Below are 14,719 nucleotides of genomic sequence, written 5' to 3' on the forward strand. Positions count from 1 at the left end.
GTATAAGTTGGCAAGGTATTCTTTTAGTGTCAAATTGAAGATCAAAGAATAAAAAATTGGAAGGGCAGGTTTTATTTGCAGAGATCAAGAAGGCAAAGGGATCATAGCTGGCTGCCATAGTTGGGAAACTCTGGACAAGGTAGCAATTAATTGTCCAACTGTCAAAGCTTTAGAACAGTAAGAAACGAAGGATTTATAAAGATTATTATTCTTCTAGGTAATGCTTAAGTAGAGGCCTTATATCAGAACACAAGGGTTCCTAGATGGCTTACTCAACATAGGCTGGCAAATGGAAGGAATATAGTTTAGAATGGTTGATAAGAGAGTGCTTAAGAAAGCAAATGATTTTGGGTGGTAGATCACAAACAAGGTTTGAAATTAGGACCACTTGCTCAAATACTATAGCAAAGAAGAGTTGTGTTACGAATATTTCCACACCAAAGCGAAATATCCAGGCTACATACTTTATCATAGCAGAGGGTTTTCATTTTTTAGTTGGGATTGTTGTGTAGCTATCATTATTGCCTTTCATTTTATGCAAAGTTGCTAATTGATGTTGTACTCTTGACTATGAATATTAAAAAAAAAAAAATTATACAAAAAAAAGAGAGATATAAAAGAGATTGTTGTAGCACACTTGCAAACTCGAAAAGAGCTATATGGATTAGGAAAGAGGAAAAATAAATTATTTTTCTAAGAAGTAATTATGCAAAAGATAAGATCATGTGCAAAAGTTATGCAAAATTTTTTTGGCACACGATAATAGATATTTTAAAAATATGTTTTTGTTCTTAATTGATTTTGCAATATATCTTAATTAATTTTGGATACTAATGATAGTGTTGAAATTAAGGAAAAAATGGACATGAAGAGTCCTATTTAATTGGCCTACTAACAAGTATAGTGCAACTAAGTAAACAACTAAATAGAACTACTAAAGTAAAAGTCCTTTACAACACCTTATTTATTTTACACTCCCACTTAACAAAATACTAGCCTAATTGCATGTGCTCTGCGCGTGCATGAGGCTCTATTTTTGGGTTTAGTATTATAATTTTCCAATCATTCCAATTTAATATTTATATGTTTGTCCGCTAATATTACGCATTTGTAATCTTTTGATACAGCAAAAAGTTTCATAAGACTATCCAAAAATTGAACACCGAAATAGCATTGAAATCATATTTTTGTGTGTGTATTTGTTCTCTTTTTTTTTTTTCTTTTTTTTTAATGCTATCTTGGTTTTCATTTTTTGGAGCTAACCTCATGACAACTTTTGGTTGTAACAAAAGATTGCAAATGCGTAATATTAGTGAACAAACATAAAACATAAATCTTAAATTGGAATGATTAGAAAATTATAACACTAAACCCAAAAAAAGTCTCATGCATGCATGAAGCGCATGCAATGAGGCTAGCTAAAAAATAAAAGTGTTTATTAGTTATATATCAAATGAAGCAGAAATGATGGTGATACCAAGCACAAATGCGGAAAAGGTGTTTCCAACTTTTCTGAATAATTCATCATTGAAGCTTTTGCCCAGATATCATACACATGCTGGTTTCATTTCCAAGACAGTTTCTCCCCTTAGCAACTCTGCTTTAGCATCTTACTCTTAGGAAGAACATACAAAATAAGCAGGATAGTATACCCATGTCGCAGATATAGAAAACAAAATTGACAATCTTTCTTTTTTCTTGTTGCTCTGATCATATTTACAGAACATTGTAGTGAATTAACTAGGTTGGTCCCCCCGACTTCATATCTTTCTCGCACATACACTAATATATATAAGTTCTATGTATTTACAAGATTTCTTTGAAGGAGGACTTTAGCTTGTCCACCACAGTCAACAGAGAGGAATTTCCTTCACAAGCTTCTGTTAATACCTCGAACCTCTTCTCCATACTGCTTCTCTCCAGTGGTGAACCATTTTGGTCAGGCATTTGAGATGTGGTTAGCTTGTTATATTGGATAAGATTCAACATCATTCCCTGTAACAACATTCCACAATAAACAATTAGAAAACTTTCCCTCGTGTACTTCTCTAGAAATTGCCCTCTCTATGCTCATTGACGTGTAATATTTCCACTTCTATCTAAATACATTCAGTTTGTTTGACCCACTCATTTTACCAGACTCATCTGTGGAGTTTGACAGATTTATTAGGGAAAAAAAAAAAAAAAAGTACCTCATGGTGCGGCTTCTGGGAGTAGTCTCGCAATAGAGATTTTACAAGCTTGTTGCGCAGAGATAACTTATCAACAGTGTAAGAGTTAAAGATAAAAGAAGAAAGGTGGTGGAGAACCAGTGTATTTGCAACTGATCCTCGAGTTGCAGCCCTGTCAAGGGCACCAGAATTCCATGACTTCAAATACGCCTCCAAAATACCAGCATTGTCCTGTAGAGAAACCGGTTAAAAATTTTAAAGACATTTACATTAATTTATCATGTATTTTAGAAGCTTTTCTGCTCAAAGTAGAAAAATCCATGCAATGAGAAAGAGAAGCAGTTTTCCAATTAAACAAGTTGACAATTAGGCATTCATACCTCAACAGGTTCTAGGTATCCTTTGGCCAGGGCAATGCATTTCTCAAGAGGTGGTAGAAGATCAAGAACACGAGCATTAGATAGCATATTCCAGGCCGCAAGTCGTACAGGAGCTTCAACATGACGGTGTAGATAAACTGCTACTTGCCGGGCAAAAATCAAATCACCATAAGATATGGCAGAAAACTGCTCCACAAGAGTTTCAATAAAGGTTGAGTAACTCTCAAAAATCTCAGATTGAAACATTAGGACCTCAAAATTGTTTTTATTCCTAGATTCTGGCAATAAATCTGCATTCCTCTCCAAAATGATGTCAACGCTTATACTGGTCCTCGCTTGGTCAAGAAGTTGCCCATAGATATCTTGCAAAGCTTCATAAACATCCCTGCTCTTTTCATCTTCAAGCACACCCATTCCAACAAGTAAGATTACAGACAAAGAATGGAATTTCCAAACTAATGGAACGCTCTGAACAGGAGAGGGGACATCAGTGGAATTGAAAGTGGATATTGCTTCAACACCTAAATTAAAGAAAAGTCCACCTTTAGCAACTTCAAACAAACTGTTAGGGTCCTGCACAAGATTTTGTGACTTATCTTTTTGCAGGCCAGCATGCTTACTATCACTGATGGTTGAGATTGGACTAAGAAACCAGTGCATTGGAAGTGGCAGTCTCTGGTGAGCCCACTGTACTACTAAAGAAGAACAATCTTGACTATTCTTATTTGATGTGTCCACGTCCTCATATATGGTATCCAGACCAACACTACCCTTTTTAAATGGTTTATTTCCAGAACTGTTGTGGCCCACATCTTTTAACTTTTTCTTTGTAGATAACCATCTGTTCTTGAAGTGAGAAGCCAATGTTTCACTGAAAACCAGGTAGTCCTCTTCTTTATATTCCCACACAAATGGTTTAAATCTCTTATCAAGGTGGAGAAAACGTCGAGTACAGAGATCAATGAACTTTAGAACAGGGATATAGAATAAAACATTTATTGCCTTTTCCACAATAACCCTATCCCTTGGGCCAGCAGTCAAACATACAAGCAAGGCAGAATTGATCCTTTGCATACTAAAGGTCATTTCTTCAACAGTTGGTGTATCTGTAGAAGACTCAAACTGAAGAGTTTCAAGCAAGTATATGAGAAATCCTGCATCTATTTGTGTCAACAGAACAGCTGCAGACCAAAATCCTCCACCAGAGGCACCCCAGCCGACACCCAACCCTGGAGCAGGGCCTCCCCTGCCAAATATCTCAATGGACTGAACAAGGTGCCACTCTGAAGCAACTAACTTCATAAAAGTATTCAACAGACTTCTCAATTCAACCATAGAACCCTTAAGTATCCCATCCTCAAGTGTTTTCCCTTCTCTTGAGATGCTATATTCTTGGGAAGAACCATGGATGTTATTCTTGGCTAGCTGGATCAATTTATCAATGTTTACAACAACCTGGACAATTCCATTAAGGCAACATACAGAAGCCAATGATGTTTCATAGTTACTTTGTTGTCTCAAATAACATAGTACCTCAATGAAAGAGCTAGCAGGATGCTCTGAACTATTGGCACCTGAAAAGCTCAAAATTCCATTTTTGACAATTTCGAGCCCAACCTTAGGAACAAACTCTGGCAGCCATGGTACGAATCCACCATGCAGGTTAACCCTATCCTCTGGGATCACCCCTTCAAGCACTCTCGAAATCATGTTCATGACAGCTGAATACACCCACAACAAGGGAGTCAGAGAAAAATCTTGGGTGATAAAGTCCCTCCCTAATCCTTTTTGCCATTCAAAGAGTTTAGACATGTGTGGATCACTATTCAACGCCATCCACTTCATTGCTAAATCAACCATTGGACCAACACAACTCCAAGACCAGACCTCTGTATTATCACCAGCACGATCCTGAGAAAAGAGATTTGGAAGTCTTCTAGCCAAAGCCTCAAGAACAAGGTATGCCTCCTTAGAGATGGAAGCAAATTCAGTAAGAACCTTGTTCTGTATAAGTTTTTCAACTGTAGGTCGATTCAGCCACAAGCACAAGGCAGGGAAAATATCTGAAAAGTATGATATACAATATCCATACTGAATGCAGACCTTCCAAAAACGTAGTTGTTCAACCATCAAAGCTGATGAGAGTTTACAGTTTTCTCTTCCTGATTTTATCCAGTGGTCAAGGGAGGGAACACATTGATACAAATGCCATGTCATAGTTCTGAAAGTCCCTTTCTTTAAAAATTCAATACAGGTCTTCTTGTTGCATCTAGCCAAAACCTTGTTTTTTATATGAAAAAACAGTACAATAGTATCAGTTTATCTAGCATAAATACAGGATCACTCATAATATACTAAGAAACACTATAAAAACAACTCTCCTAAAAAAAAGTAATAAAATCGCTTACCTTCAAAAGAGTAACTGAAATTATTTTTGAAGGATGAATTTGTAGGTTATCTTTCATAGTAAATCTGCGGACAACTGTTTCAACAAGCCTTTGGCATTTCATGATTGCAGTTGCACCTGCCGGCGAATGCCTTGCTATTCCAACAAGTATAGAGATTATGCATTCTTCTAATGAGGTTGTAAGGTCTGTCTGAAACCATTTAAATGAAAACCTATTAGAAACTACAACATGAAGTACACTAAACACTTCAGATTGTGGGAAAACCATTCCTACAGTCACATGAAGCACGATAGAGAAGTTCAAAAGAAACGTGCCAAAAAAATCACCACAACATAAATGATGCCTTTTCTTTGATGATTGGCGTGTTTGACAAATATCAATACAACAACCACATTCACACCAATCATAATAATAATAGAAAAAATAAATAAATAAATAAATAACTGAGGCTCTTGCCTTAGTTCCTTTTTCATGGCTTAAGGCAGTCCCCTTGCTTGCCTAGGCTCTAAAAGCGAGCGCCTCACTAAAGGTGCCTCATCTTAGAGCGTTAGTGGTGACTAGGCAGGCACCCGGCTTGCCTTTGTCTACCATGGGTACAGTAAAACAATAAAAAATTGACAACATGCACATATATATGACCATGTGTGTGTGTGCTCACTCACGAACATGTGTCACAACATACATGCACACAAACCCAACACACAAGTGCACGCATAAATTGATAAATGACATTGTGTTTAGCAAATATGGAGTTTCTGTGCCCAGCAGGCACCAGATGCCCGGAATTTTCTTTTATAAAGCCCAGAATTCATATACTTATAACACAGAATTCATATTTGAATACCACATTATGGAAAAAATAAGATATTTATTCAATATTCATTAAATCCTTTTCAAATTTGACTTAGCAATGTCAACTATCTCATGGTCTCACTTAAGTATTTTGACAATAGAGGAAAGATGAGCTAGACAAACATGAAGACTGCCGGAGGAGGAAGGATTTTTATAACTCAGAAGAAGTGTCTGGTTCTCTTTCATAAATCTAGGACAAGTAGCAGAGACCTTGGTCTGTTTAATTATAGCTGACAAAAGTAACGAGACAATAAGAAACGTCTTTACTATTATCATTTTTACCTCCAATAGATAGCGAAGCCTTGGAAGGATTCCCATCCGGACTAAACCTGCAGCAAAATCCTGTCCAGCAACCACAAGATCATCCTGAATTGTATGCTTCCCCTCAGACTCATCTTCCACCACATCCTCTTCAACAGGAATAATATTAGAAGGCTTAGCACTGTACTTCCAAAATCCACCATGTAGAAAACCAACATCAATCTCTGGTTTACTTCGGAACACAGGGGCAGTAAAGATTTCCTTCTCATAAGTCGATATTTTCTGGAAACAGAATACATTAAATTGAACTTAGAATAATATTGATAAAAAAAAATTAAAAAAAAAATTAAATGAAAGTTAAAAAAAAAAAAAAAAAATTATTGTACCTCCGAGATCTCAAAGAAGTTCTCGTTCACATCACAGCTTAATATACATTGAATAACTTTTGCACAAGCTAGAACTACAGAGTTATGGTTATCATCAAGAGATATCCTATAAATTAAAAAACAATATATATTAATTAAATTGCAACATTTATAGCCAAGGCTCAAAATATGGTTAAAAATTAATAAATAGAAGGGAAAAAAAATTAGAAAACCACTATTTTCATAAATAAGAACCATTGTATACCAACAAAGAAACATGAAATATACCTGGACATACATATAAAGCAACAAAAGAGAGCATGATGAGTAGTTTTTTTTTTTTTTCCAAGAAAAATAATATTATATATTCATGAATTAATGATAGCATATAAGATTCATTTAGATTAGGTTTCTTTCCTTTTGTGATCCAGGATATGACAAAAGATTCAGGATAAGTTATACTGCATGTATTTGATGAATTATAAGAAAACTAGTGGAAATCTAGAGATAATATTATGCCTCTTGAAAATATTATTAGAAATGTAAACTTCCCAAAGGCATAGTATAATAACATACACTGATAAAACAATGGAAATCAGCAATATAAGCATTCAGATGGTATTCACCTCAGTGATAAAACAAGCTCAGGTTCTGGGCCAAGTGCAAAAGCCCAGATAGCCTCCCAGTCAGTAGATCTGTCAAGTTTGTTAGCATCTCCCAAAGTAGATCCAACTGGCTTCTGATTAATATTATGTAACGCCTTATCAAGAACTGAGAAGATCAGATGCAAAGCAAGGGCTCGTTGTCCTGGAATCTGAAATGGCCAAACATAGACCAGAATAGAAGAGGAGAACAAGAAAAAAATATAATATATCAGTTGTGATAATTAATATTTCATTAGGAAACCATTTTTGTGAGTAATTTATTACATATCAGGAAAGCATAAATATCTTACATTGCTTGGCTCAAACATCAGCAAAATTTATAATACAGCTAAATCAAACAGAATACCATTCAAAAATCGTGCAATCAGAACAATTAAAAAATAAGATACAAGATATAGCATAAACTGACCACACTTCGAGTGAGTGCCACAGCTTCTTTGATTGTGTAACCTGATGCACCAGGATCACCCTCTGTCCGCAGGAAGTCCCGCTCTGAAACGTTATCAACACTATGCCTATTCTGAACAGAAATATCACCTAGAGCAAAAGAAATAAAGAAGAAATTGATCAATATCATATTGAGGCATGCGTTATTCCTTGATCTTAAATCAAACGAATACTATTGTACTTCACATTATCTAGACAGAAAATATTACTAGTTCGCTAGGAATTTTATTGTCAAAACACATGAAAACTTTTTGACTAAGAAATCAAGTCAAACAAAAATTTCTGTTAATAGGTAAAATAATGATTTTTAAAGAGAAACAAAACTATAAAAACATAATATTAAAAACAAAACTTTTTTGTTAATAGTTAATGCTTTTCGTTTCGAACTATCTCATGCAAAAGAAAGTTGAATGGCAATAGAGAATAGGGTTAAACATTTAAAACTTCAAGTTGTAATTATTATCACTAATTATTATTTTTAACTTTAGTTACTCTATTTTTTTTTATAGTCACTCTGTATTAAGTATTATCACTTATTAACATAAAATATGCTTACAAATACAAAATATACATAAAAAAATAAATGAAATTATTTTGATCATCATGCCACAACCGTGTCACAGACGTGTCTTAACCTTGTTTAAAAAAAAATCCCTAGATATCTAGGCAACTGTGTTCGATAGAGACATGCTAAGCATTTTGCCATGCTTGTGCTTCCTAAGGCATAGCCCTACTACATGGGAGATATACAATGGGACACCCTAAAAGAGACAATAGCCAAGTTGAGCATCTAAAGCTCCAAGTGTCAATAAAAATCAAAAAATCAGAAGTAGAATACAGCCTGGCAGCTTGTTCCCGCTCATAAAGAGTTCCCAAAAAGCTGAGCCTTTAGTTGAATCTCCAAATTTCCAAGAGTTCTCTTTCTTCAAAAGCATATCCATTCCTTTCTCTCCATATACTCCACATCAGATATAAAGGAATGGCCACCAAAATTTCGGCCAGTGTCTTTTTGCCAAAAACCCCTCTCCAACAAGTCAAGGAGTGAGGCATCGATTTTAGCATTACCCAATTCACTCCTAAAAGACAAAAACAAATATCCATAAATTTCTGGCTACCCCAACACAAAGAAATAGATAACTTATGGACCCCCTATCTGATTTTCACATACAACACCAATCTATAATAAATATAACCCCTCTTCCTCAATTTATCCAATGTTAAGATTATACCCTTCACTGTTGTCCACAAAAAAATAAATAAATAAATAAATAAAATAAAAATGCAACACGAGGTGGAGCTGGACACACCAAATAGTTCTCCATAGAAATAGCTTGTCTTTTTTTTTGATAAGTTCTCCATAGAAATAGCTTGTCACCCGGTTCTCCACACCTTATACTAATAATATATTTTATATCCCTAGTTTTTTGAAAAGGACCACACCATCTTGTGCTCCTAGCCTTTTTTTTTTTGTTTTTATTTTTTAGTACAGCTAAGTTGTAAACAATTGTTCCAAGAAAAAATCTATGGACTCTAGTTACCAATCTTGAACGGCCAGAATAAAAGAAGAATTCCACTGGATACTACCATTTGAGACATTCAAGTAGTCCACCATTGTTGCTTCTGTATTCCCTGCAATTTGGAAAAGCTATATTATCCCCACACCAACAATCATACCAAAATTGACTGAATCCTAGTGCCATTTCCCACCTCAAAAATGGATAAAATCTTGGCCTATATACTTCCAGAGGCTCATGCCTAAAATGGCTTCTATCATCAAGCTACAAGACATCTCATTACTACGCCTTTTTTTATATATAATATAAGTAACCTTTTTTCTTTTTACGAATAAGGAAGTTTTATCAAGGAAACTCAGTATATAAGATACATACTAAGGGAGAAAATAGTCAATATAATCATTTTTTATATAAGTATAATCATTTAGCCTTGAAATGCAGAATAAAGTGATATAAAAGATCATTACTACTTGAATAAGTAGAATAGTTAAAATCATGATTGGAAATTCCATTTACTTAAACATTAGTGTCCAAGCATCAAGCAGTATCTTTAACCATGTAATGGTTTGCATGATGAAAATAAAAAAAGCCTTGCCCAATTTAATAAACTAACATTAAGAACAAATAAGAAACAGTAATGACTAAATCTTGCTCATCTGAGGTAACAATCTGCAGAACTTGAGATAAATAACATGGTTGGATAAACAATGAAAAGCCATATGATATCATTTAAAAAGTAAAACAACAGTAACAAGTAGTTGGCCTTACCACTCCCAGGTACCTGGACAAAATCATTCTCAATAACAGTCCCTTCCAAGGAAAATCTTAAGTCCCTTACAGCCTCAACTCTTTCACTCCAGGCACTCCACAACCTGCTACTGGTTGTGCCTACTAACTTCTGTACTTCACCTTTGTCTTGCCTACTTTGTGTATCTTTAGTGTTTGTTGTCAACATACTAGAGAAATCACTGTCAGAATGTGCAAAACCTTTTGCATCTTGGGTATTCCTGTTCTGAGGATTACTCACTTCACCATTGGTGCCTGCTTCTGAGCTTAAGCCATTCTGGATTTTTAGTTTGTCTTGACCTCTCTTTTTTAGTGCTTTTATAATTGCAGGGTCCATTTTCTCCATTATCTCTGCCTGTGCTTCAGCAATCTCATCAGGTGACATTTCCTGTAATCGGGCACAATTCTCAGCATCGATCTGACTCTCAAGAGATGTGGACTCTTGTTCATTACCAAAGTTGTTGGACTTAGAACTAGAAACTATGTTTGATTGCTCTTGCCTTCTTATAACCTCTGGAAACTCAACACCGGCATTATTGGTTCCTAATTCTGAGTTTAAGCCTTTCTGCCTTTTCAGTTTGTCTTGACCCCTCTTTTTTAGTGCATTTATAATTGCAGGGTTCATCTTCTCCATTATCTCTGCCTGAGCTTGAGCGATCTCATCAGGTGACATTTCCTGTAATCGGGCATGATTCTCAGCATCGATTTGACTCTCAAGAGACATGGACTCTTGTTCATTACCAAAGTTGTTGGACCTGGAATTAGATACTGTGGTCGATTGCTCCCGCCTTCTTAGAACCTCTGGAAACCCGATACTGTCATATTCTGTTCTCTCCAAACAAATATGGTTGTTTTTGGACACAAATTCTTGTTCGCCCTTGAAGTCAACTGGACTGGCATCTTTAACATTCTCCTTCAGATTTGGTTGGTTCAAGTTCTCTAATTCCATGTCAGTAACTGAACTAAAACATCCATCCTCCGACACACTTCTCATGGCCTCACCAGATTTATATTGACGCCCACAGGCATGTATATTTGGTTCTACATCCATTTTTCTATCTTTTTTAGTTTTCTGAGTGCATAAGAGATTTTCTTCCACTCTATTGGCCATGGATAAATTATCGCCCGGGACAATCTCCCTCCAACTGTTGAAATCCAATCCTTTTTTCTCCCTCCTCTGCACTGGATTGGCAAAAGGCGCTATTGGCTCAAAGTTCATTAAACTTTTAGCTTCCTCATCATCCTCAGTATTGTCACTATCTTTATCATCCTTTACACTACCTATTGGACCCCAATGCTGGTTATTAAATTTAAACATCAGTCATTCTCAAAAACAAATAAATAAATAAAAAGTATTCTTTATTCTCAGAATAAAATAAAAAGACACATAAAGACACCTTTGAACCACATTACAACCATAATTCTCAATTTAGTAGCTGAACAAATAAACAGAAATAATTTGTCAATGTTTAGAGCTCCATTTCTATTTTACTATTTTTTTTTTCCTAAAAAAAAGCCAATGAGCCCTGGCTCAAATAGCACTTGCTCCTCCCATAATAATTGAAGGAGAGCAAGGTCGTTCAAAACCTATTGGGTTTATACGTAACTTACCAGTTAAAAATAACCCAGCTAAGTCAAATTTTGTATATTCATCAACTAATCCAAAGTTATTCCATATATTTCCCACATTTTATCAGCAACCAAACTAGTACTTACTAAAAAAACCCCATCTTTCTAGGTCTCAAAGATAATAGCTATTTCTTCCATCCCTACACAATGAAGTTTAATTTCACAAATTCTATTCTATTTCCAAGAGACAAAGTACCATTTCACAATAAAAGCTTTCATTTTTTCATTGTTCTTCAGCACTAGCATTAACTGCTTAGCCCGTCAAGGGTAAAAGCCCCTAGATTACCCGGCAACTGGTTCTAGCAAGTGGGATCAATTGTCCATAGGTTTTTCTAACTAGAGGCAAGTCCAAAGGGCCCTACATTATCAAAAAAATAAAAGCTTTCATTTTTCACCAGTATTTGAAGATCAATTATCACTACTTGGTAAAATAAGATTTTAAATAACGCAATACCACGTACACGTTTTGCCCTAATTCCTTTGTTTTCCGCGTCATTTAAAACCAGTTATCATTCAAGGTAGTACTACCATGTACTCCTTCTGCCCTAATTCCAAGACAAGAAGTCCCATTTCACAATAATGCTCTCACTTTTTCACCATTCCTTTAAAAATCAGTTATCATTCATTCCTTACTAGAATAATTTTTTTAAATAACGCGATACTATGGACACATTTTTCTACAATTCTATATCATAGTAAGGCTTTAATTTGTTATACACATCATTTAAATTCAGTTATCATTCAAGGCAGCACTACCATGTACTCCTTTTGCCCTAATTCCAAGACAAAGAAGTACCATTTCACAATAAAGCTTTCATTTTTTTTCACCATCATATAAAAATCAATTATCATTCCTTCCTTACTAGAATAAAATTTTAAATAACGCAATACCATTTACACATATTTCTACAATTCTATATAGTAGGGCTTTAATTTGTTTTCCGTATCATTTAAAAAATCAGCTATCATTCAAAGTAGTACCATGTACTCCTTTTGCCCTAATTCCAAGTCAAGAAGTCTCATTTCACAATAAAGTTTTCACTTTTCAACATTCATTTAAAAATCAGCTATCATTCCTTCCTTACTAGAATAAAATTTTAAATAACACGATACCATGTACACATTTTTCTACAATTCTATATAATAGAAAGGCTTTAATTTGTTTTCCGAGTCATTTAAAAAATCAGCTATCATTCAAGGTAGTCCCACCTTGCACTACTTTTGCCCTAATTCCAACACAAGAAGTCCCATTTCACAATAAAGTTTTCACATTTCACCATTCATTCAAAAATCAGTTATCATTCCTTCCTTAATAGAATAAAATTTTAAATAAATAACGCGATCGTTCAAAATCAGTTATCATTCAAGGTAGTACTACAATGTACTTCTTTTGCCCTAATTCCAACACAAGAAGTCCCATTTCACAATAAAGTTTTCTCATTTCACCGTTCCTTTAAAAATCAGTTATCATTCCTTCCTTACTAGAATAAAAGTTTAGATAACGCGATAGCAAAGTACACATTTATTTTCAACAATTCTATATAGTAAGGCATTAATTTGTTTTCCGCGTAATTTAAAATCAGCTATCATTCAATGCAACACCATTTTCACATTAAATTTAAAATCAGTTATCATTGGTTTTTTTCGCCGAAGTGACACTGAATGAATACACAGGGTTGGTAAAAGTGAAGAGAATGGCGAAATTACCGGGCCGTGGGAGCGGTGGCGAGCGACGGGGAAAGGGAGGACGGAGAGCTTGGGAGGCGCAGTGGGAGGCGGAGGGTTATCGGAGATTCCTTTCTCGACGATTGAACCGATCAAGCTGTTCGAAACGACGCCGCCGTCGTCGTCGCCGCCGATTTGGAGCGAGCTGGCGCCGAAAACCTTGGAGCGAGATGAGGCCTTCGAGTCTCTGCGTTTGGGTTGTTGTTTTTTGTCCATGACTGAGTGAGCGAGTGAATGAGAGAGTGAAAGGTGTGGGGTTTGTGAAGAGAAGGGTTTATGAGTAGGGGAAAGAAAAGGGAGAGGTGAGGTGAGAGAGGTTTTGTGAAGAGGGCTCAACACTTGGACTTGGCGCGGGCTTAATTTGCTGTATAGGCTAATAAAGGTTTTTTCTCTTTTTTCCTATTGAAAAAAAATAAAATAAAATAAAATAAAATCTTTTCTATTTTTTTCTTAGAAATAAGGTGATGGAAAATGACATTCAACTTTGATATTTTGGGGAAAAATTATTAGGAACTCTTTATGGAACTGTTTTAAAACCCGATTTCACAGTTTTAACCGAAACCGTGTTTTAAACATACGATTTCACAATTCTAACTAAAACCGTATTTTAAAAACATAATTTTAAAATGCAGTTGATATGCAATGTGCAATAAAGAGCATATACTAAGATTTTATGTTTTAAACAAACTTGGTTATATAAAAGGAGTTTGAAGGTCATGTTCAACCTTCGAACATACAAATAAATGAAGCCATTTCTAGTATAAAAGTTTTCAACCTATCACTCATTCACATGTATGAGGATTCAAGAAGGATGTCAGGAATTTGAATGGGGAGTTTGTAAAGGCTGAAATCTAACAAGACGAGAAACAATAGGGACAATAATTAAGGGTACTAAGTTTGAATCTTGAGTTCATTAAAAAGAAACTTATTGATATGTTGAAATCCACATTAAAAATGGCTTGAAGCTGACAAAAAGGCTACAAATTATAGACATAGGAAACAACCTATTCTTATTCGAAGTCACAGGTTTGTGGATAAAGGAAAGGGTGATTTTTTTGGGGGGGGGGGGGGGGGGGGGGGGGGGGCGAGAAAAGGGTGATGGTTAATACTTAATACTTCATACATATGTGATAAAAACTTAGTATATATTAAAGGACTTTGAAGGTCAAGCCTAACCTTCAAACATTCAAAATAAAAGCCACTTTCTAGATATAAGTTTGCAAGCTATCACTCATTTACACGGATGAGGATTCATGAAGGATTATTACAAATTCGATCAGAGAGTTTATGGAAGTTTTCAACCTATCACTCATTTGCACAAAAAAGAAAGAAAGAAGAGAAATTAAATTAGTAGATGAACAAATAAACAGAAATAATTTGTCAATGTTTAGAGCTCCATTTCTATTTTACTATTTTTTTTTCCTAAAAAAATAACCAATGAGCCCTGGCTCAAATAGCACTTGCTCCTCCCATAATAATTGAAGGAGAGCAAGGTCGTTCAAAAACCTATTGGGTT

General features: G+C 35.2%; 1 protein-coding gene across 3 annotated transcripts; it reads right to left on the bottom strand.

Moving 5' to 3' along the window:
• Positions 1-1,474: 1,474 nt before the first annotated feature.
• On the bottom strand, positions 1,475-13,548 carry LOC115967762 (transcriptional elongation regulator MINIYO). 3 transcript variants are annotated; one of them, XM_031086895.1, is made up of 11 exons: positions 13,186-13,548; positions 9,832-11,146; positions 9,134-9,178; positions 7,512-7,639; positions 7,064-7,251; positions 6,459-6,564; positions 6,094-6,354; positions 4,960-5,148; positions 2,552-4,831; positions 2,193-2,402; positions 1,475-1,995 (listed from the first exon to the last, which is right to left on the bottom strand). In XM_031086895.1, exons 1-11 carry the CDS (start codon positions 13,417-13,419, stop codon positions 1,807-1,809), a joined length of 5,145 nt encoding a protein of 1,714 aa, XP_030942755.1. In that variant the 5' UTR covers positions 13,420-13,548; the 3' UTR covers positions 1,475-1,806. The 3 variants fall into 3 exon arrangements, with proteins under 3 accessions (XP_030942755.1, XP_030942757.1, XP_030942756.1); XM_031086897.1 differs by having other exon boundaries at positions 9,832-11,130; positions 13,186-13,270; XM_031086896.1 differs by lacking the exon at positions 9,134-9,178.
• Positions 13,549-14,719: the final 1,171 nt, after the last annotated feature.

Source organism: Quercus lobata, chromosome 11 (genome assembly GCF_001633185.2).
Source record: "Quercus lobata isolate SW786 chromosome 11, ValleyOak3.0 Primary Assembly, whole genome shotgun sequence".
NCBI classification, from domain to species: domain Eukaryota; kingdom Viridiplantae; phylum Streptophyta; class Magnoliopsida; order Fagales; family Fagaceae; genus Quercus; species Quercus lobata.